The 24,718-nt window shown below is 40.4% G+C and overlaps 1 protein-coding gene across 7 annotated transcripts in view; it reads right to left on the bottom strand.

Moving 5' to 3' along the window:
- ELF1 (E74 like ETS transcription factor 1) overlaps nt 1–24,718 on the bottom strand; it is an 88,500-nt gene continuing 63,782 nt past the window's right edge. For 5 of the 7 annotated variants that reach the window (XM_017733563.1, XM_017733566.1, XM_017733564.1 and 2 more), the window contains exons 4-9: nt 22,184–22,291; nt 21,431–21,595; nt 16,514–16,597; nt 13,349–13,541; nt 11,796–12,263; nt 1,083–1,692 (exon numbers count right to left, since the gene is read on the bottom strand). In XM_017733563.1, the coding sequence (XP_017589052.1) occupies nt 1,083–1,692; nt 11,796–12,263; nt 13,349–13,541; nt 16,514–16,597; nt 21,431–21,595; nt 22,184–22,291 (1,628 nt within the window). Of the gene's footprint in view, nt 1,693–11,795; nt 12,264–13,348; nt 13,542–16,513; nt 16,598–21,430; nt 21,596–22,183; nt 22,292–24,718 lie in introns of all 7 variants that reach the window. The other 2 variants (XM_017733567.1, XM_008633137.2) reach the window with 2 other exon arrangements.

The following is a 24,718-nucleotide window of genomic DNA, read 5'->3' on the forward strand; positions in this document are numbered from 1 at the left end:
TACAGAAAAATGTTTTTCCATTTGATTTATTTTCATAATAAACCAATTAAAAATACAAAAGAAGGACCCAAGGTTCAATGGGCTCCATCATTTAAAAATTTGTCTTTAAATACAAAGTCACTCTGTAATATGAATACATATAACATTAGACCTCTAAACAGAACAATCTTATTGATCTTATTTGTATCTATCAAAAATTTGTATGGAAAAAAATTAGCTGAAAAAACTTCCCTGCAACATTGAATATACAGTATTTACAATCAAAACCAAGAACATCTTAGCAGAATTAATCTCCAAAAACCTGCATAAATTGTATATATTTAATTTCCCTCCCCCTTACAAAATAATCTGAAGTAGAAAGCAAGATTGTTAAGCTTCATAGCTGCAAAATGGCATGAAACATTTGCACCTGTAGTGATGCTGTTAGCTTCTGTAATTAAATATATCTGATGTTTTCATATAAAATAGAGACATGGCATTGTCCATTACTGGAATATATGTTTTGAGTACTCTCAATAGGAGTGTATATTCAATTTTGCACACACAAGAGTTTGTGCTGCAAAAAATGCAAGAGGATACCTGGTTATCAAAGTCTAAAACTGATGTCATTCACTGATATGAAACAGATACTCGATCATAAAAATTCAAACACATGGAATGAAACTGTCTTACTAAAACTAACTGCTGCTTCGAAGGTGATACACATACAGATTAAACAGAAAAGGTTACAATAATATTACTGTAATGTAAATCGGCAACAGACTGACAACAAAGTAAGAAAGAAGTTTGAAACTTTGGCCAGCAACCTCAGGAGAAAGTCTTCATAGCATAAAAAGCATATTCCTTCATGCCTGTACTTTGAAAAACGAGTAATATATAATTTTATTTATATGATAACATTTTGCAATTAACAGAAAATCAAAATCCATCCTAAAGCATGAATTCTAAGAATTAACTGCAGAAATTAAGTAGCTTTGCAACATCATGCTTCAGAATCAAATCATATATACATAACTGAAAAGGTCCCATCACATTTATGAAAATAATCATCCACAGGGTCTTTTTTTAAAATTATTTCATTATCAATACAAATTGGGTTCCAATGGCTCATTTTCTTGCTTCACTTCCACGTTAGATGGGAAATTACTTGAACTGGACACTACCATCACAAATGGTTGCTGCTGGAATCTCTGCTCTGACTGCTCAGTATCTTCTGCTTTGTCACTCTCTTCCTTTTCCTCTTCTTGTGGGCCAACCTGCTTCGTGTCTGGTGCTTTAATGACTGAAGTGATCACCGTGCCCGACGGGTGAGACACCACCTGTGAGCTGCTGGGCGAGAACGTCACCACGGGGGTAGTGGCACTGAAGGATGGAGACGAAGCCATGTTGACTGTTCCATTGCAAATTGTCTGCACGCTGCTGGTGAGCACTTGCTGAACTTGTGCTGGGCTCAGCACAATTGAGGAAGGAGGCGAGACTGGCTTCTGAGACTGTAGCATGACGTTTTCTTTAAGAACTGTCATGGGTTGGGAAGTAGGAATGGCTTGTAAAATGAATTTCTGTGCTGCTGAGGCTGGATCTGTGCTGGCTATCACTGTAGTAAGAGGCACTGTCTGGAGTGTTACAGTATGCAGCTGCTGATTTCCAGGAGAAACAACCACTGGAACCTGGGTTGGAGTCTGTAAAGTCCTGCTAAGATTAGAGAAGATTATAGGGTCAGAACACTTTTATGCTGAATTTTGAAAAAATCATTATAGATTTACTATAGAAAAAACATTTGGCATCATAAACAATTAATTTCTCAACATTTCCAAAAGAGGTAGCAGAATCTCTCCTAATAAAACAAGAACTGGATCTGACCCCTGAATTCAGCAAGCTGGGTGCCAAAGTAAAGGCACCCCACCTGAGCAATACTGCCACCACCAAGCTGAACAGCCTGCCTTTGAGACATTCAGTTCATCAGGAAACCTAGGAATCACATCCAAGACCTCCATCTCAAGCATATACCAACATCACAAGCATGACCCACTAGACATCTGCCATCAGTTTCAAAAATTACCCCAAGTAATTAATAAATCACGAGCCTAAATTATTCATAAGTCACGCCTCAACTGTCCTGACATCCATATATACATTTAACTCCACATCGTAGCAGCATCTGGGCACGACCTTCCCACACTCCCAGGACACAGAATTCTCTGTCTGCCAGGCTCACACACATCTTCTGGTAAAGCAACTGATCAGAACCTGCTGCCAAAACATCATTTTAAGTTAGGAGTGATACCATCAGTTGCAGGCTCACAGACTTGGGCACCACATTACTGTCAATAGATGTAGAGCTTGTGGGGACAACATTAGAGGATTAAGAGCTGTACTGCTGGAGTACAGAGCTACTGCAGTGCACAGTGGTGACTTAAACGTTGAAACACGCTCCAGTCACGCGAATTAAAACAAAACAAGACAAAACCCCCAGAAAACATAAATGGTCACCGGGGGAGTACATGAGTGAGGGTGTTAGGGCGACAGGGAGATTGCTGCTTTTTCCCAAAAGCGGCTCGGGCAGGAGACCGCTTTGGGTGCGGCAGTATAGCACGCTAGCTAGTTTCTCCTTTCATCCCCGCGCAGATGTTCAAGCGCTGATGACACACACACGCACACTCAGGCCAGACAGCTCAATATTACCAGAGACAAGAAGCAAAGGAGGGCCCTCCGCATGGCGAGTTCCACAGTCGAGGTTTGCTTCATCCTCCGCAGAGGGCCCCAGACGCGAAAGAGAAACAGCCCCTCAGGATCAGCTTTACAGAACCAGCGATCTGAGGGCACACGGGCGGTACAAAGGCGGGACCAGGGAACGGAACCAATGAGCAGAGGGAAGGGGCGGAGCGGGGCACCAGGTCAAGGAAGCAGCCGCACAGGCTGCTGGGAGAGGTAGTTCTCTTTTACCCAGGGGCTGGGGCTCACGGTACAATTCAGCAAGGATTGTGGTACAGAGCTACTGCAGTGCACAGTGGTGACTTAAACGTTGAAACACGCTCCAGTCACGCGAATTAAAACAAAACAAGACAAAACCCCCAGAAAACATAAATGGTCACCGGGGGAGTACATGAGTGAGGGTGTTAGGGCGACAGGGAGATTGCTGCTTTTTCCCAAAAGCGGCTCGGGCAGGAGACCGCTTTGGGTGCGGCAGTATAGCACGCTAGCTAGTTTCTCCTTTCATCCCCGCGCAGATGTTCAAGCGCTGATGACACACACACGCACACTCAGGCCAGACAGCTCAATATTACCAGAGACAAGAAGCAAAGGAGGGCCCTCCGCATGGCGAGTTCCACAGTCGAGGTTTGCTTCATCCTCCGCAGAGGGCCCCAGACGCGAAAGAGAAACAGCCCCTCAGGATCAGCTTTACAGAACCAGCGATCTGAGGGCACACGGGCGGTACAAAGGCGGGACCAGGGAACGGAACCAATGAGCAGAGGGAAGGGGCGGAGCGGGGCACCAGGTCAAGGAAGCAGCCGCACAGGCTGCTGGGAGAGGTAGTTCTCTTTTACCCAGGGTCTGGGGCTAACGTTACAATTCAGCAAGGATTGTGGGAGAGACTTTTCCTTTACAGAGATGAGAAAGGTATTCTCAGATACCTGCGTTTTTCCACCAGCAGGCCTTTGCTACTTCGGGGTTCTCCAGCTCATCAGCTATCTCAGCTGCTGGCTTAGTGACCCCAACATGGGAGGGAGAGAGGAAGGGAAGGGTAACTGCTTTGACACCCTGCCACAGCTGTTCCAGGCCACCATGCCATGCTGTCTCTGGCAATCTTTCCTTCCTTCTGTTTGTTATGCAGAGTTCTCTCCCATCTTCCTGCTTCTCTTCAGTGTTTAGTCCTGCCTACCCTCCTCCCCTTTTTCAGTCTTAAGCTCTCCATTGTGTTTTCTCAAAAATAAAAAAAAATTAACTATCTCCACCTCCTAGCTTATTTCTACCCCTACTGAAATCACTTAAGATGGAAAGCAACTTACTGTCAACATTTGTACTTTCATGTTCATGCACAATACTGCCTGCTGTTCTTTCTGAAGACTGAACTTCAGATATGCTGTAAGGGTTGCCTGCTATACATCTACCATGGAATTTCCTCCATTCTACAGTCCTTCTACCCATATAGGATCTATTTTTCACAGCTCTGTGAAATTCTACTTGTCAGCATTAAGCCACTGACCAGTCCAATCCAATTCAGCATATTCAAAACTTCAATTTAAAACCATACTCTGGCTACCACAGTTGCAACAAAAATCTTACCACAGCAGGACTTGCGTGGTGCTGAAGCTGTGGGACAATGTGGATGCAGATGCTGCTGCTGGCCATACTCCAACCACACAGGGAGCTGCATTCCCCCTTTCTTAGGGCAGCAGTAAAGTGAAGGAATGTATGTAGAGGATTTCTCATGTTCCACTCAGCTCAGTCCTCTGGGAAAGGCCTCTAGCTGAGCTCCAAAGACTGCTCCAGCAAGAGCAGCCCCAGTAACACCCTGCTGGTATCAGGCTCAAAGCACATGGGTATTTCCCTGAGCATCCTCCAGCTGCCAGTCCCTGCTGCAGGCAATCTTTTCCCCAGCTCCCATATGGCTTGGTAATACAAGGAACAAAATTTCCATCTGTAGCTTTCTCTTCCTTCCAAGAAAGAAGGCTGCAGTACCTAGCAATGCTGCTATAGCAAAGCAAATCCAAATCCTTGCCAACGAGGCTCCCACACAGGTCTCCTCACAGAGGCCATCATAACCATGACACAAAATTTGATATGACTGACACCAGAGTCAATCTTGAGCTTCTTTTTCACACAACAGAAGAAATCCCAAAGAAGAAGCTCATGGAAATGGGACTGGTTGAAGGTGAAGCACCACCTAGAGCGATTGCTTCTTTATTTCAAACTTCTGGAGAACTTGATGCTGACACAGCAAATACCAACAACCAAGCCTAAAGTGCAAGGCTCAGAATGACAGTACTAAGGCTCATACCAAGTCTCCTAAGGGTTATCAGTGCTAACTACTTTTTTTCCTTCGGCAATTCCCCTGGGACCTTGATAGAAAAGTCACTAACGTCTGTGCCAGAAGTAGCAACAGGATGAGGGCCTCCACTAGGTTCTTCAAAAAATAAAAAAAGTAAACTACCTACAGTTAAACAAACTTGTAGTAAAATCAAAATGCCAGATAGCTACAGCTCAACCCAGGGAAGCCTACAGAGACCAGCAGTGCAAGTGGAACAGATATGAAGGAAAGGTAACTTGCCATTAGAAAAGCATCAAAAATATCAGAATAGATACCAAGCCAGTTCTTTAATCCATGAAGAAACTTGCCTGAGTTTGAAGGATTAAGAACAACTCAATAGCTCCAATTTTGAAAGCAGCAGCTGAAGCTGCTATCCTGTGCTAGTATGCCCTCCAACTATTACCTTGAAGCTATTTTCTTGTTCTGTAGTTGTTTTGTAAAAATAAAAGCTGCTAGCTATGAAGTGGCTTTGAAGGATAAATGTATGAACTGCATCTCATCAATGCAGAAGGTATCTGCAAAGCACCAGGAGCAACAGCTCTGAGAGACAAAACCAGACCATTTGTCTCAGCATACTGTAATTAGTATCTGCATATTAATCTTAAGCCATTTTATTTCTCTTGAAAGTCAGTCCTGTACCTGAGGTTTACTCCAGATGCTTTGTCTTCTCCATCAGCCAAGATACAGATATATGGTACACATATATAGAAACCTGTACATACACATATATGCATTCACACACTGTGAACTTACAAGGGAAGCATGCAGCAGTTGCCTGTACAAGCACACCATAAATACTTATTTATGCTAATGGTGGCCAAGCAAGACATTTGCCTTAATTGTTAAACCTGTTTACTAACTAAAAATCTATCTGTTTAAAGTATTTGTCTTGAATATAATGGAAAAGAATATAGCTTGGTTAATAATTTTGTCTGTTTTACAAAAAAAAAGTACACAATATTAAGGTGATTTATTAACACTGGGCTACACTATTTTAGGTGCTTTTAAGTCTATATTTTGCTATGTTTCTGTTTTTCACTGGCATTTTGCTAACACCCTTTCTTCTCTAAAGTACAAATCTTTTGGGTGCTTATTTTAGAAGTTGCTGCTGAGGTTTCAACAAGAATAAGAACATTGAGCAACAGTGATGGAAAGAAAATGCTGCCATAAAACAATCTGATTAAAACTGAGAAAAGAATGACAAAAATTCTGAAGTCATTTTAGCTTGGCAGAAAATGATCATCTACTTCTTGGGCCATTTTTTACTGTTAATGGCCTAGAATTGTGCAATATCTTATTAGCTCATCAACAGGTAACTAGTGAGAGGCAAGAAAAGCAAGTTTATTTATGGTAATTTATGTGAAATTTATGATATGGAGAAGATACCAAAAATATTGAAGCTACAAGCCAAGGTAAACAAAATATTTCATAGCACAGTAATAAAATGAAACAAAGCAATATTAAGAAATACATAGAGAGAGTTAAGAGAAGACAGAGGTAAAGGACTGAACTCTCAAGATTTCCTTTTTACTGAACCACAAAGTCTAACAGTCTTCTTTCCAGAATTTTTCAAAACTTCACGGTCACCTGAACTAAAACTCAGGAACTTTGCTACTAACAGACCTGCAGAACCTCCACCTCTTTCAGCAGTGCCAAAGACATGGAAAGAGAGCTCCTATGAATATCTTCTTATTGTGCAGAAACAAAATTAATCTGACTAGATGACTCTGTAGTCCTTTCTGTCAATAAGCAGCTGCCTTCTTGCGTACCACAGAAATTACATCGGAAGTGGGCTTAAGAAAAAGTCTTCTTCAGCTGCAGGAAAATCAAAATGTTTGGTTACAACCAAAGTCTTTGCTGTGATAGAAGTTGTCCATATTGTAAATGTGTTCTGAGAAACACACCCTGTTGTAAGCTAAATGACAGTTTCTTGTAGAAGCCCACTGAGACCACATCAGCCTATTTATGACCAGCACCTCCCTCAGGAAGGACATTTTTCTCACCAACCTGAAACCTGGATTGCAGTCAAGCCTTAAGAGATTACAGAGATGAGCTCTTTGTAACAGTCCCATTTCCCTTCCTTTGGGGAAGCCTATGGTAGCAGTGAGTCAGATCCAACAATACCTACTAGTCAGTGTGCTGGAGAGCTTTTAAAAATGCAGGCTTGCCTTGGGAGCACTGACAGAAGACTGCTGTCTAACTACAAACAGAAGCAAAGCACGTGCACTGATGGTGGCTAATCAAAGGAGGCTATTCAGAGGTGGTTTCTGATCATCTGCAAGTCCTCAGCTGGCATGATCCCCTTTTGCCTGTGTTCCCCATCAAGTCCCAGAGAGATCTAGAGAGCCCTTTACCAAGACTTACACAAGACTTACTGTGATGATTTTTATTCAGGATACCTATTGAAATGGCACAGGAGCGATGGGCTACAACATTAGCTGACATCATGCAGATGTGACTCTAGCTCTTATTCAAGCAAAAGGGACTCAAAGCAGATGGTCAGTGCAAAGTCTCAGTAGGACAGAGCCAAACTGGTTCCCTGTGTCTGTGGGGCTATGTGAGCTCGAGCAAAGCCAATACAGATAGGGTGTGAAGGATGATTACAGAAGATAATGGTGACATTCACTGTGCAACTTACACAAGCCAATGTCTGTATAAGGCATGAGATGAAGACACTTCATTTGAAATAGCAGCTGTAATCACATTTTCAGAGCTGATAAACTCCTGCTAGACAAATCTATCTTTTTTTCAGCATCAGCATTGCTGGAGTCAGACCACCAAAGCATCACAGCCTGGAAATAGATTACGGAACAACAGCAGAAAGCATGTGTTTGCTTGGGGTACACATGACTTTCAAAGGCAATTGCCTCTGCTTATTGGGATGCATACACAGTGTTGGCGAATTCTTGGCTTCATCACTGTTCTTACGCAGAATGCTCACGCCCTGAAAAAACATGACACGTTCAGCTACTTCCTCCTCCTCTTGAATCAGGACCCTGCCACTGCAATCCATGCTTGTGTCACCTTCAGAAGTGATTTTCTACCTCGAAGGTTGCAAAAAGACCAAGATGAAAACTGTGGCTGATTCATCGCATCGAGTTTCTCCCATTCAGAAGTGCACACAGAGAGCATATCCCATTGGTCCTCTGTGATCTGTATTAGCTTTCCCCCAGCTACAGAACTGAGTTGGGATGCTGGTCTTCTAACGTGCTCTGTCCAAGCTATCGCAATGACAACTTGCAAGTACAGAAAAGAAACAGTAAGCTGAATTTTGACAGAAACAGATTAAAACCTGGAGAGTGCTAAACATTGCACAGGGTCTGTCAGCAGTCAACTAATTGCAAGTTTCTTGGTATAGACAGCTGCCAGCTAGAAGGTTCAGCCATGTCCCACACAGTCAATAACAGAGAAAGACATAGAACTTAAAATTACTCCCCATATGATATTCTCTGAACTGTAAATAGCATAAGAATCTCTTTTCAGTCCATCTTAAATCACTTAAACTACTACCCTAGATTAAAGGTAAATGAAAATGCATCTCTCTATCTGCAGTCCTAATCATTTAAGCGAGAAATTTACTTGTCCAAACACAGGCACCTTCCAGCCCTGTAGGATGCCCTAGACAAGGTAAATTGCTAGCCCTACAGGAGAGGTGCACTTTCTGCAGCAACAGAAAGGATGCCCTTTAATACTCAGAATGATCCAATGTACACAGAGCTGAATCCCAGGCCAGTGCCTCCTAATTCCAAGGCAAAACACAATTACTCCAATAATCCAGTATTCTGGTTAACCTGCATCAGTTATTCTGGTTTAAACAGAATTAATTTTACAAGCGCTAAATTCAAAGGAACTTTTTCTTCCTCATAAAAGCTGGCTCATCAGAAAAAGTAAGCAATAAAATGCTCATCCAGAGAGGCATTTTTGGTTTTGTCTTATCACTGGAAACATGTGGCGCCAAATTCAGCTTCCAGTTACACGACTGGAGACTGCAGTAACTGTGCCTGCATACACCGAGCCAGAACAGTTAGACCTGCAGAACAGCAGTGCGTTTACAATTCCACATATTCCCACTGGGGATACTAGATGTTCTCCTCAGTCAGCAAAACCCAGTTTGCTTGACCTGACCCTGCTCCTGCCCTGTTTCCCAAGCTTCAGTTAGCACATCACAGCCTTTCTGTTTAAGCACTGTGGCTGAAGACACTTTTATCCTTTGTAAGTAACGCTTCTCCTTGCCTCTGTTTCATACAGCAGCACCAAAACTTGTCCTAAAAGCACATCAAAAGCCATCCAAAAGCCAAGACCTTTCCACTTCAGAGTAAGATACAAGCTTTGTGCAGCTATAAATGAAGTCACTGCCTGTCTCGTGAAGAGCCAACCACAGATTTACACCGGCATGCCCATTCCTTTGAGAAATGCCAAGAGGCCTTGGGGGACTTGGGCCTTTGGCTGCAACACTCTCCCAGTGATGCTTTGGGAGTGGTCTGTACCAGGCAATGCTGCCTAGTGCCAGTCAGGGATAGTGACACAAGCACTTTGCAACAGTCTTCAAATATGATTCTTTTACCCAGTCCCTTAGCAGGGAAGATGCACATTCAGACATTCTCTGAAGGCTTTGGTTAAGTGTTAAGAAACCAATCGTTTTGACCTCAAAGATGCTCAATATTTTCTCTATTAATAATTTTTTTCTTCTCACAACAGAACAGAAGCAAATTGCTGCAGAGGGAAAAACATTTATTTCCATGAAGAAGAAGAGGGGTGAACATTTACATGAATAAAACTTTAGAAGCTAAATTGCGTAAGACAAATTATATGGCTTCAAGATGTTCATGCTTCAGGGCAGAGTCCAACCGTTAACCAGCACGCATCAGAAAACCTTTTGAGGATCATTACCAGACCCTGGTTGCTGTTTTCCCCAAATGATCTTGACTATTTACATGCCCCAACCACTGAACAGCAACTGGCAACCAAAGCTGCTATTTGTCCTCATGATTCCCACACTATAAAGTGACTCCAACCACAACCCCACAGACTGTGTGCATACATCAGAACGTTTGTCAGCTCTTAGTCTACAATGGCAGTCATACCTGCTATACATTTTCAAATCATGCAGACCATTCATTTCAACCCTTACAGAAGCCCTACTGCAGCAATTCAGAATGTGTATGCAAACACATTCATCTGCTAAAGAGTTACAGCTGTCTGAACAACCTTTTGTTTCAGCCTTATTATAAAACAATGCCTAAAACATACGCTCCAAAAAATGTTCAACATGTCATTCTACCTCAACCAACTATTTGAACCTTGCCCTTTGAAGCTGAGCAGAAATATGTATGTCATAAATTGTATTTTGAGAGCCTGGAATGGGCAGTGTCTATTGCACAGGACTCATCAGCACCTATTTTGCAGCTTGTCCCATTGTGGTTAAAAGCATACCAGAAGGTCTGGATTGTAATTTTTATTTTCACTCTAACTGCTCAGACCCCTTCGTATAACCTTTCTTAATCAGCAGTATTTCTATACCATTCTGAAAGGTTTGATGCTTCTTTTTTTAACCCCTTCACATTGTCATCTTGGCTAAGCACAGTTAAGAGACTTCATGGAATAATGCTATGGTTAAAAACAATTGATGTGAACCAATGTAATACAGAACTCTAAGGATTTAAGGCTTCTGTTTCATTTGAACTTCACACATGTATCATCTCTACTATTTTCTCCCTTAGCTTATTACCCAAGGTCTGACTGGGAAATACTGTAATGCAATAACTGGATGTCATAATGTCACTGAACAGTTTTCCAGATGTTAGGCTGGACTTCTTGCCTGCCTTAAGTCTTACAGATACTTCTGTTTGTTGTTATCATTCTTTATACCATCTATACTACTGATACTGTTTGTGATACATAATCTAGTGTAGGTCTAGCCTAGACCTATTTAACTCGCAAATTGCTGAACTTTCCCCCTATTCATGTTTAGTATTATTGTTCTACCAACTTATATGGTTCAATATAGCCTCAGTTACATCTGTACTGCTTTCCTTTCACTATATTGCCCTTGCCCATTTTTACAAGTAAATCCTGCTACTAAGGGGTAGGTGCAAAAGAGTCATGATGCTTAAGCACTGTGTCATGTTAGCCAGCTGACTCACAAATTAAGCATGGAAGCATGACTGTCTCCCAAGTGTCTGCAGATGCACAGCTCCCAAAGAATTAGTCTGTTAATTGTTTCCTAAAATCAGAGGCACTTTTTCTTGTAACAGCAGCAAAATGCTAGAGCAGGTAATATAGAGCTTTTCCTTGCAACTGGGGACAATACAAAAGATGAAAAAGATGACAAAAAATTCTTACAAAAAAAAATTAAGAAGCAAGAAGGAAAATAATTTTGAAAGTATCATGAAGATCCACCATGTATACTTCAAAAGCAAAGACACCAAGCATTGTAAAAGCAGACATGAAAACACAGCTTCTGCTGTGGGACAGAACTGACAATTTTAAGTTGTATATTTTTCCTTTCTAAATGATATTCATCAGGCCTAACACCATGGAAAAGATGAGCTTCCCTCCACCACAGGCAGTACAGTTATGTGTGTACCTGTCATATTATGCTGTAGTAACTCTCAATTCCTAGGATGAGCCACAAAGACATTGTTTCACTTCAACCAAACTGGAAGACTAGCATTTCTTGGAAACAAAACAAAGAATCAACTCTATCTAGCCATCATCCAGTCAATTTATTATTATTCAAATATTTATTTTCTCTACATTTTCTTACCTTATATTCTGAACTGAGGAATTTAACGATTCATCCGGAACATTACTGGTTACAGCTGCATGTCCTTCTGTGAGGGGCTGCAATGGCTGCATTACGTGAACTGTCCGAAAAAGCTGAGTAGGTTGTACTGGCTGTGGAGATTGCATTGTCCTCAAAACTTCTGAAGTCAAGCCAGGTGTCTGCTGCTGTACAACTTCTGCATGCTCCTTCAGCTTAGCAGGCTTTGAGTTTGCTGGTTTTACCACTGAGGTTGATCCTCCCTTTGCTCCTGCGTTTGCAGACGCTCTAGTTCTGCTTGATTGGTTTCTATTGGCCACAGCAGGCGAGAGCAGAGTTGAATCAGGTGATTCAGTGCTAGGGCTCGCATCTTCATCATCAATATAGATGAGATCTTTTGGCATGTCTTTAAATTGATATACCAGGCGCTGACCTTCTACTTTAGCAAGGATTCCTCTTTGGTAATAGTATCTGTTTAAAATGCACACACATCAAGTTATACAGGTTTTTTGCCAAAAACAAAACAAAGCAACAGAACTCACAGAAAGTAAACACAGAAACAACAAGTAAACAAACTTTCATGTGTCTAGTTTCTTCGTTATAAAAAGTGGCCAATTTAATAGTGTACTTTTTCCTCAAACAACTTTTTTTTACTGGTATTTCATGCCACCTTTTAACTCCAACCTTAGATAAATCTGTGGAGAAAGAGAAGAACTCCATGACTTGGCAACTCTGCTATCAACTCACACTTTGTAAGAGTTGCATGAAAACTTTCAGTTCTCCTTTTGACTCCTACAGTTCTTTCAGCTATCTGAATTCGCATTTATTCACCAGTGAGCACATGGATACATTTTAGCTACAACAAAGCAAAGGGAACAGGACAGGGGAGCACTACTTCTGTTACATTTACAAATTAGTATGACAACGTGAAATTGCGCACACCAAGGTGAGGGGAAATGAAAAGAAACGCATACTGCTCAGCTGGATTATCAATCCACTGATAAGACTGAAGCTTGATGGATGTCTACTTATTTTGCACAGGTTTTTATGTATGAGAAAACTCCCAGCCTGATAGAATCATGTGTCACTGCCTATGTTCTAAAATGGTCTGCACACACAAGCTCAGAGAAGTGGAACCAGAACTGAATTCTAAAACTGTATTTTCCATTGGAGATGGAATCACATGCAACAAGTAGAAATAATTTAATGAACATACATGAATGTTGGTGGTTTTTTTCTGAAAAGAGATTCAAATTTTATGTAAAAGGCTTGCCCCACTTGAAATCTTCAGTCTCTTATTTAGTCTGTGTCTGACTGTGAAGATGCAGTTTTGCAGCAGCACTGAAAAATGTCTACGCTGAAACTGAAGGTGACTGACTTGGAGTTAAGGTTAGAGAGGGTTACTTTTAGTTAGCTAATTTATTTTGCTGAAATAACTTTTTCATTTCCCAAACTAAGAGAATACTAAATTTTTCCATTATTCAAATTAGATGAGGCATTTAATGCACACAAACACTAAGGCAACAGAAACAGTTTATTACTAAAAATGCACATACCTGAGAGCTCTACCCATTGTTTCATAATTCATGTCAGGTTTGTTTTTGTGTTTTCCCCACAACCTGGACACAGCCTTGGAATCTACCAGTTTGAAAATGCCCTTCTCTCTTTGAGTCCATTTGATATATTTAGGACATGTGGCTTTGTCCTGGAGCAGTGCTAGTAAGAACTCCCAGAGATAAATTGTATTTCCTAGAATAAAAGAATTTCAGACACCAAAAAAAAAAAGGAAGAAAAAATATTAGTTGGCCATATTTTATTAATGATGCAAATAATCTTAAGAAGCTGGTATCTTTATAAAATATGTCATAATATATCATCAAGACTAGCAAATAGTAATGGAAGGGCATGGGAAGAGATCCTTGTGAGTTATTATAATCTAGGTGTACAAATACCCCAGCCACTCTGTAACCTACAGCCAGGCACCAGTCAACCTACAGCCACCCCATTTGGACCACCACCATTAGACAGCATTTGTCACCCATGTGCCCATTTCCCTCCTGTGTAAGCCAGTCACAGTAGCAGTCACCATTGCTTTACCTTGAATAGGAACATGTTAATTTCTATCCCCTAAAAATGCTGGAAATCAAGCTGTTGCTTAAATGCTTTGCTGAATCGAGGTGAGTGTTATAATCCTTTAAAAGGCTAAGCAAAATCCTTGCCTTAACAATGAGATTTATGTGGGGCAGTCAGTGATATCTGCTGAGGTAGGCAAACCTTTAACAACAAAGTACAGAAAAAGGTAATTTTTTTTAATCCAGTGAGTGCTTGCGCTTGCTGGTAGACAACATTCAAATTTCATTTTACAAACAAGCAGGGACAAACACTTCCATATGGAAATGCATCACATCTGTTCAGTGTTTACCACATATAAAGAAAGGGTATTAAAATCACAGATTGTGAATACTTAAAATTAGTACAAAATCTGCATTTTTTTTCCCCAAAACCATATTCAAGGAGTCTAAACTCATACGACTAATGAGACTCTTTTTCCTGCTTTTTTTTGAAGGTTTTTGGTGTTTGATGTTCTTTTGGGAATCTGAATCTGCACATAAGCTTCTCAGTTGTTAGTCTGAGAAAGCAAGAAAAAAACTTCTTGTATCACCTCCCACAAGTAGCTGTGCAAAACCAGCAAGGATAGCAGTGCTCAAGCTTCACAAAAAATGATGCCCAGCAGATCAGAAGGTGACAGGATCCCTTTTTATAGCTTCAATTTAATTCAGCAGATTTTTTCAACTTTAACGACCACCAGTCTGAACTTTTTTTTCAATAAGAGATCTCTTAAAAATTGAAATTCCCATAATACTATATTCTAAACTATATTTAGCAAATATTCATCAAAGTCATCAGCACTGGCAATACAAAAATGTTAGCAGCTCCTTCAGCAGGTGGAAGCTTGAAAAATGAGCATTCCTAGAGAAAAAACACTGCCTTTGCAACAAATGTCTCCCAGTTTACATAAAACAGCCTCCTGGCCTTCATATATGCCAAAGGTAAAGGCTAAGGCTGCTTAGGCAAGACACTGTGTCAGACAGGAGTGAGAGCATTCCCAGCCATTTACCACCTAATCCAGGGTGCTTTTGTTGTAATCTAGACTAAAAACGCTCAGCTGCATCAAGGCAACCTGAAAATTTGTCACTGCTTAGCCACTAAAAATCACTGTGGAGAGGACTGGCTGCAAAAAACAGGTTTGCTTTACATACAGGCAGGATATTTAACCTCCTCTGAGCCACAGCAGAAGAAGAAATATGTGGAAAACTCCGTTTTCTCTATGCATCATATTGTGTAATTGTATGGAGAGCTTGTAATTTTAGCATACAAATTCCCCTTAGGGAACAGACACGCAGCTCTCATGATTTTCTAGCTGCTTCCCTGCCATGGCTGGTCATATTACTATGTTTTTTACTTCAATTCTATGTTCCTAAAAATGCAAAACAAATGGTTTTCATAACAAGCAGTGGTTTCAGGCAACATGCTCCATTTTATTCCCTTCAGAATTGGCAATTTTGTAACAATGGACAAATGTGAATTATGGAGTATCCTTGCTATCACCGACAGAACCATTAGACTCTTCCACCTGTTAGTTTTGTGGCTGGCTCCTTCCGTATTTTCTATAATTTCATTTGAGCGCCACTTGGATGTCCCTCTGATACGCCTTTCATTTTTCCTTACAAATCAGGTTTTAATTAAAAAAAAAAAAAAAAAGGCAACGAAGCATATTTGAAACTGATGGCATTAACATGTTAAATATTTACTGATTGCCAGCAGGTTTTTCTTCCTGTTATTGCAGAAAATGCCCCTTCAAAAGAAAATGACAACTCATTTGCTAGAGCGAGATTTTTCTGACCTTGAGAGTTTGACATTCTTTTGCCACCAGTGCCCAGGACTGGCTGGGCTGCTGTCCTGGCAAGTACTGCATGCATGCAAACACATCTGTCCCCAGGTGCCCCAGCAGGCACTTGTGACACAGGGGAGGCTCATTCCCAGCTCCCACTGAGCGCAGCACCACTCACTGGGGCCGGGAATCAGCCTTCCCTTCAAACACCAGCCTGGGCACGGGTGCGGTGTTGGACCCCACAGCAAAGCAAGGCAGCTGTTGACAAAACTCATACACACTACTGAACAGTTCAGGCTGAGAGAATTATTTATTGTATCAGTTATGTGGCATTTATTTTTATTTCTATCTTTTAAACACGGGAGGAATGAAAGTATCAAACCCTAAGTTTTCTGCCCAAGTCTTCAAGATGTGCTGTAACTTTTTTCAAAATTCAGGACTTGGTACTTCCTGCTGCGAACTGGCAGCCTTGGTTAGCCTCATGCAGAATTAGACACATACAGATGGAACACATTTTCAAAGATCATCTGTCAAAATAACCACAGCCTAAGAAACATTAATACAATGCAAAGCATTCCCCAAGATTTCACTCAAAACACAGCAGACTCTGCAGGGATATTGAAAAGTTTCCAAGAACCCTTGCAACTAAAGTGACAAATACACCAAGAAAACTCATGTGCTCATCTTTTCCTTCCCTTGAGATGTTAACCACTCCTGAACATAAGACCTATGTTTACATCACAAGTGAACGGGTGATTTTTTTTCTTTTTACAGATCACTCAGAAACAATGTTCTCCTACAAATTTTGGTGACAACTCTTTAGACTTACCCTTTCCATCTTTGTTTTTCTTTTTCACAGATATATTTGGAGTTGTAGTAGGGGACTCAGAACGAGATGGTTTTGGTTTCTTCCCTGAAATAAACGACCAGTAAGTCAACTGCAGCTTAAGGGGAAAAAAAAAAAAGAAACAAAGAAAGAAAAAAAAAAGGACCTGAAAAGGGAAGAGATTTGCTTCTCCAATTCAAAAAATATTCAATTTTTAGTAAGTTGGGAACTTAGTTCTGTGCTGAAGTTCTTTTTCTATGGCAGGATGGACCTCCTATACTCTTATTGTACTTCTAAAAAAAGACTACACTACACATTTTCCTGAAGTCCATGTACATTGGAAATTTCCGTGGCTATTTAGGTACTCTTAAGAGCACTCGAAACAGACGAGATGAGAAAAATAAGCTACTAACCATGTGTAAGGGCTTAAACAGGAAAAGTTAGATAAAATACAGAGCACTATCATGTTCACTCATTGCCAAAATGGAAGTTAGGGTCAAAACAAGCTTGTCTGCTTGTTTAATCAATTGCAAGTCTACACTGACAGCAGCAAACTACACCATCATCTGAAACAAACATTTTTTTCAGGCCTATTGTCTTTTACATCTTTTTCACAGTGGCTGCAGATAAAGGGAAGTCACTTGTTTATGAAGATCAGAAGAACCAGTAACAGGCTCTGAAAAAAAACCAGTTTTTTAAGTCATAAGCATGGTGGCTCTCTGGTGAGGAAGACTGAAAGGAAGAAGTTACTTAAAACTGATTACAAAAATGAAGTGCACTCATTTGAAAATGTTGAGAAATCACCTACCAACATATAAGGGAATAAAAAAGCTAAGTCATGCTGAAGTATTTTTCAGCATAAAACCTTGAACCTATTCTTTTTTTAGTTCTCATTCCCTGCAATGGCAGCTTTTACAAGTGGTGTAATCAATCAGAAACCTTCCAAACTTTCTTATGAAATAACAATTTATCTTACCAGGTTTTGCAGTGACCCCTTACAACACTGACATTACCTATATTATTACCTATAATCTTTTGAGAGACAGAATAGACTAAGACGACACAAGACTCAGAGAAACATATTTCTAGTTCAGATAGAATACTGTCATAGTTAAAAATATAAAGGAAAAATTTTTTCTCAATTTATTGCATTTCAAAAGAGTTGATGTTCCAAAGAGGCCAGACCAAAAGTTCTGTGCAATCCCATACACTCTAACTTTCCAGTTTTGGTTTTGTTTTGAGGGGCTATTTTAGTAAGGGAACAGCTCTGCTGCAGAGTGAGAGAGGGTTTTTCACTAGCTCTGAAAAAAACCAAAACAACTCAGTGCCAGCTGGCACTATTTCCTTTGTCCTAAACTTCCAGGTATCTACAGAGAAGTCATAAGAAACTTTGGCTTAAGCACTCACTTTTTGACATTAGCAGTCTTGCTAAGTCCATCTTTGTACCTTTTTCTTTCTCTTTTTTTGACAGGGCATGGGTGAGAAGGGATAGCTAGTTGAGACAGCTATAGTGAGTAAACTAATAACACGTGCAGTCCTCTAATTTTCATCCTTCCATCCAGACAGGATTAATGACTGAGGACGGGACACAAACAACACCCACTGTCTTGGCCAGTAATGTCTTCCTTGATTTGAAAGAAGGTAGGAGGGAGGAAATCCTACAACATTGTTTTCTTCATATATCATGATATGAAAGGATAAAGAACTACTGGTGTACATTTTTAGCAGCTTTTCTCCACTCATCATTGTAGGCTGCAGAAGTGTCTGTTCCACGTAAAATATCCTAGATGAAGTCATTCTTGCACGGATGTGCTTCTAATGCACAAGAACACCCTCAGGGTAACTTTGGAAAAAAACCTTGAGCTGTGGGAAGACTCTGTTGACTTGTTTCCTCTTGAACAGGTGCAAATGTAGCCATTAAGGAATAGGGACTGTTATTTTGATGTCACTAATTTAGACATTATGTCTAAATAAGATCAGTTCTTAAAGTAAATGAAGTGGATGAGAGCTCAATTAGGTTACCACTGAACTACTCCGGGTCAGCTTCAGTAAACTTAAATACTGATCCCACATAATTTATGCACTTCTGATTAGAGATAACCTAGGCTACTAAATATGAATACGACTGCAAGAGCAATTCTAGGCTCTCTTTCTTCAGCCTAGACTACTTCAGGACTCTACCAGAAGCCCATCCAAAATTAGAAACCTGTGAAGAATGTGAAACTTATTTACAGAAATGCATTGCTGTTACTGCTGTGTATCTGGGCTAGAGATACTTTATTTGGGTAGTTTCAGACTACACTGTGAGCTTTAATCTCCAGGTGCTGACTGATACCATCAAAAAAACAGTTAACAGAGACATCAGATATGTTTCCTTTGTTTAAAAGAAGATTTTTTTTTTTTAAAGCACATTTAGCACTAGCACGCTTCCTCCTTCGCTTCAATAGAGCATGAATTTGTTATTTTTCAGAGTACATCACCAAATTCCTTTTTAGGAGAGAATTTTACATAGAGGAAGGATAAAAAGTGTGCAAGAGCTAAGCCTTAGGTGGGGCTACCATAATTTGGATACCTCTTTGGATTTATAATTGGTATTTTCACTTTCCTATTTCCGTGGCTGTAAAAGACTTCAGGTTAGAAATTCATGCTACAAATTAAGGTGATATTAGGCAGTGAAATGTTCATCCTGATTAAATGTTTTATACCAGACCAGAAAATGTAAAATCCATTTTCTTGCACTATTTTCAGTGAGTTTTGTTAAAAAAATAATGCATGTACAAACAAACTAAATGGTATATATATAAAATATTATGCATAGAATTTATGTGACCACCTGCTGCCAAACATCTTCCACAGCAAACACAGAACTGAAGCTATTAATACAGCCAATTTCAAAGTTTCTTTGTCTGGCATCCCTTTGTTTTTCCTGTCTTTCTGATTTGTAGCTGGGCAGCTCAGTGCTGAGACATTCATGAGTACAAACATCATGCTGAACATGGGTTTGGAGTCAAGCAGATGGGTGGATACACCTCTCCTGCTGCAGCAATAAGGCCAAAAGGAAAGGAAGTGAAACCACCACATTGCTTCTGGTGAGCATTCTCTTGGAGGAGCTCTACTTGGCAGGGCCATTCTGGCCCAGTTAGCTGGCAATGCTCTGCACTGTGAATCCCTCTAAGTTTAGCTAATGGCTTATATATGCTAGAAGTCTATAAAGGAGGTCTATAAAATCTATAAAAACCCTATAAAATCACGAGTGATATGGATAGGGCAAAATGATCACCATCCTTTGCCACACCTCAAAACTGACCAAAAAAGGGAAACAAAGCATACTTAAAAAAAAAAAAAACAACCCTACAAAGAAACAAACCCCCAAAAGAATCCCACCCACACACTGCACATTATCCTAAAGTGCACTACAAATGTAATAACATTTTGCAGCAATTCTTGTACAGCAATGTCTTACAAAACCCGAGATTCTGAAGTAACACTTCTACATCACTCAGACCATACTATCTACCTCACGAAGTCTCAAACTCACTGAAAACTAGCACTTAATGAAACACCAAGCTGATGCATCTTTTCTTGTATTTTTTTTTCTAAAACAAATACACACATTTTCTGTGAAGCAACTGGTTTTCTAACCTAAAGCTAGGGAAAAGGAAGGAGTGGGAGTAAGCAGAAGCACAACACGAAAGAGTACGAAAGCATCAAACCACAGAGGTTAAATGTCTGGCAGACAGCAGCTCCTCATTCTGACCCACACAGCAGTCAACATTAAAAAAGAAGGGAAGAAAAGAACAAACAAAAACCCCCCAGTTTAAAATCCTCTTACAGTTGGTTATCACACAGTAGTGTGCACAGCCACAGTAGTTTCCCCAACAGCACTTTCAGGGCAGCTGCTGGTAAAGCTCTCCTCCACAGCAGTTTCAGTTCAGCTTTCTTAGGGGAATCAGAGACTTCCTGACCCACACCCATCCCTATGAAACCTTGTGACATACACGGGGCTCAGGAGGCTTTCCCAGGATCTTCACAGGCCAATATGATCTCTCTCACACATAACAATTCCCAACATTTGGGATTAGCAGCAAAAGTAGCAGCAAAAATGCACTCCTATTCCACAGGAGTATGTCTGGGTAGCAGAAGCCTTATTCTGGAAGGCTGTTATACAGGAGAACCTGTGAAAGTCCTCATGCTCTAGGATGAGCTCTAGGATTAGCTCCAGAAACATAACCTCCTTAGCTTATTTTTCTTTTTATATTAATTTGGTGCAAGAGCATTTAACATCTATCTACAGCATGACTCTTTTCCTGCAGACGCCAGCTTCAGAGCCTCTAACGGGTTCCATGCTGAAGCAGGGTGGGAAAACAGGAGCAGAAGGTCTGGCTAACAGCACTTCATTACTCTTTGGCACAGCACTGACTGCAGTGGAACACCACTACACTATGTAATCCAGTACAAATGGGCCTAACACTTACTATGGCATGCAGCTATTAATAAAAAAAAAAAAAAATCAGTAACATTTAAGAAAAGCTAAAAATCCCTCCCAATTCATCCCATATTCTGAACTGATCAAGTATCTTCAGTTGAAGCTAAGAGCTAATAAAAGTACTTCAGGATTCACAGCAGCAAAAGCTCTACAGCTTGTATTGCAATTCTGCTGTGAAGAAGAAACGATAAATAGGAACAAGCAGAGATTCCTGTAGGATAAGCCATCATTGCTACCTCTACAACATCATTAGTCTAAGCACCCTTATATGTGCTCCCACTACCCAGGAAGAAAATGCTTTCCCTGCACTGCTGGCTGAGCCCACTCAGTTATTTTGGCCTGACACCCAGGATGGTTCCAGATACCCACAGGGAAGTGACCATGCCACCCACTACTCTCCTGCTCCACACTGCTGTTCTCTGGTAGCATCTTACCTTTTTTCTTCTTTGGTTGTTCAAATTCTGGAGTCTCTGGTGATTCAGAGTAAGGGTCTGGGGCTTGGTGAACTTCCACCACCTCAGGGATCCCATCGAGTGTGACTGACACATGTGTCATAGGAGGCACCATTTCTTCCTCTTCGGTTGCACCAAACATAGTTGCTTAAGGGAAAGGAATAAAAGGAATATTTTCACACAGCCATGAGGACTTTAAAAGCTGGCTTTAGAAGAAAAATTCTAACATAGAATAAAATAAAAATATGACATTTAAGTCCCTCAAGTGAGAGAAGACTAGTTTATAATTCAATATATGTGCTGACGACATTTTACACAAGCAGAAGCACTACTAGAACAATTTAATGACAGAACCCACTCCACAAGAAGCACAATTATCTGGTTTTTCACATTCGTATTTAAGGCAATCTGCAAATGTAAGTGTATGTTCTTTTATCATGACAATATAAAACATCAACCAAACAAAACACTGCAATCTAAACCATTCAACTTCATTCACATCTTCCTTCTGTAATTCTTGACTCTTTCTTTTCCTGTTCAACTCTGCCATGGCAATGAAATCCTTCATTGCTTACAGCACTGGATATCTGATATCCAAACTATGTACATAAAGGCTATCTGGAAGTTAAGAAAAAATCCTACCAATTCCATGCAACCATGCTGCAGTGAATCCCTCCTCCTTTCACAAATAAACCTGGCAAATACAGATTGGATTTTCATTAAAAAAAAACTTACTCATTCTTTTTTCATCCAATATAGGATCAGGGGAGTCCATATTGAGAAGTGCTTCAGCAGCCTCAATTGTTTCCATTGTTTCATCTCCATTATGACAAGATGCTTCAACTAAAACCAACGGAGAAAAAATAGTTCTTAAGAAGCTATGAACTAGACTTAAAGCTTAACGTGGTATTTATTCCTATTTCATTTCCAGAAAAAGAAAGAAAAAGTGATAAACATGGTCTTCTACTAGATGTGTAGCATCAGATTAGCTGGGGAGAAAATGTACACTGCAATCATTTATTTACTACAGTATATTTTTCAGATTGCACATATAAAAAACCCCAAACAAACCCAATACAAATCCTTTGTTTCTGCCTCATCCTTCTAACCCCTCTCTTTGCTGATCAAGCACATGCAGTAAAACACAACACTCATGAAACTAAGAAATATCACTAACACAAGCAATATTCCAGAGATTATTATTTAAAAACACAATATTGCTAACTTCTTACGGTGGTCCAGTGTCTTATCCACAGAAAAACATGTACATGACACTTGAGGACATGATTTAATGGTGAACATGTTGGTGGTTCTGAGTTGACAATAGGACTTGATGATCTGAGAAGTCTTTTCCAACCCTAACAATTCTGTGGTTCTAGGAACAGAAGTGAATTCCATAAATAAGACATGCCCATTGAAACTATCCAGTTATTTAGCCTGGAGGAGAGACAAGAAAATATTCCACAAGTTCTGTTAGAGACCACGTGATGTAAAGGTGTAACTGAATCCTAAACCATTCAAATTCATGGGAATTACAGGTAGGGCTAACAGTGCAGGCTCCAAGAACACAGTGAAAAGCAAACATGAAACATGAAAAGCAATATGGAAGGTTGGCAAGCTTTTCAAAATTGTTGACTTCTAGACAATTCCTCATCCATCTCATGAGGGCAGCCATTAGATAAACCCAAAGCTCCTGAGCATTAATTATAATGCTTAATGTACATGTTAAAGTAATCTGAGGGTACACAACAAAAAAATCCAATAACATATAATTTTGCAAAATAACAGCTGTTCCAAGAAGATAATACTGGTTTAACTGGAAGAGTACTTTACCAGATGATTTTTTCAAAATAACTGTGGCATGAAAAATAACATAGATGGCAGTTCCTGGTACCATAAACATTTAAAACTGTTCAACACATCCTTTTAGAAATTACTGTTCGTTGAATGGAAATGCTTCCTTACCCTTTGATATGAATTTGATGCAACTTTGGGGAATTCACTTGCATCTATCAAAGTCATAAAAAGGGCTGCATTAGTGTTCCCTCCCTAGGACACCAAGAAACCTCAGTTACTTTCACCAGCTTTACACCTCCCCCATCCCTGTTAAGCTTTGAGGAATTTTGGGCAGGGCAGTCACATTAAAAAAAAAAAAACCCAACAACCAAAAAAAACCCCCAAAACACCAACCAAACAAAAAAGCCCACTACACTGACTGACAGAGCAAGCAAATATGCATGTTAAAACACAATGTAATGACCTTGGAATATTTCTGCACACAAAACCAGAAAGTTTATGCCAGAATTTCTATATTCCTAACCTTAAAAATATCACAGCAACAACGAAGCACCCACTTCAATTAGCACTAAGCAATTACATAATTAAAAAAACAACCAAACAAAAACTCCTGGTTTCATCCCAAATGTTTATAGCTTCAGCAACTGTATCATTATAAGAGGGCAAAGATGAATGCTGTCATCCACGCATCAGCCCTACCTCCTCCACCAGCTGTGATTTACAGAAGCCTCCTTATGTTCTGGATTTTTTCTCAGCCTTAGTCCCACAGTGCCCCAAGCGTAGGAGGCTCAGGCTAAGACAGAATAAAGCAGACAGGTGTTGAGAATCCCTGATCCACACAGCAACTTACCCTGTTGTCTACAGGACCACCGCCACCCTGTATCTTGCAAAGACACTCAGACAATTAAGGATCTGCACCTTCTGGCTGACATCTCCAAACAGTCTTAAGAAATGAGAAACAAAGAGCTGAGGAGGAGGATAGCAGGAAGAGAAAGTAAGTATGGACTAAGGTCCTGACCTTGGAAGCCCTAGAGCAAGAGAGGGCAGCAAATCACTGACAATTTTTTCAGGCAGCTGACAGGCTCAGGAGCTCAGACCCAGGACATCTCAGCCTCAAGAGCCACATAGCATCCCTAGGGAATGTCTCGCCATCTGAAGAGGAGATGGAATATGCACAGCCCATTCAGTCTGTGGCCATGTTCACGCTTGGACTGGTGCTGGTGTCTTGATGCTTCTGGTTCTAAGTTTTATGTGGATGAGAACTTCCCACATCATCTACCAGAATTACCAAGACCTCAAGAAGGATATCACATCATACAAGTATAAATAAATGCACACAGCACTGCCAAAGCAGCTGTTCTCAGTTCTGATATTGTTTGAACGGACAGGAAGGTCAGCTTTCCATGATCCAGCTCAGCCAAAGTCATGGAGCGTGGCTGGTTTATATTGCCACATACAATTTAAAAGCAAGGA

The sequence above is a fragment of the Corvus brachyrhynchos genome, unplaced genomic scaffold (assembly GCF_000691975.1).
Source record: "Corvus brachyrhynchos isolate BGI_N302 unplaced genomic scaffold, ASM69197v1 scaffold202, whole genome shotgun sequence".
NCBI classification, from domain to species: Eukaryota; Metazoa; Chordata; class Aves; order Passeriformes; family Corvidae; genus Corvus; species Corvus brachyrhynchos.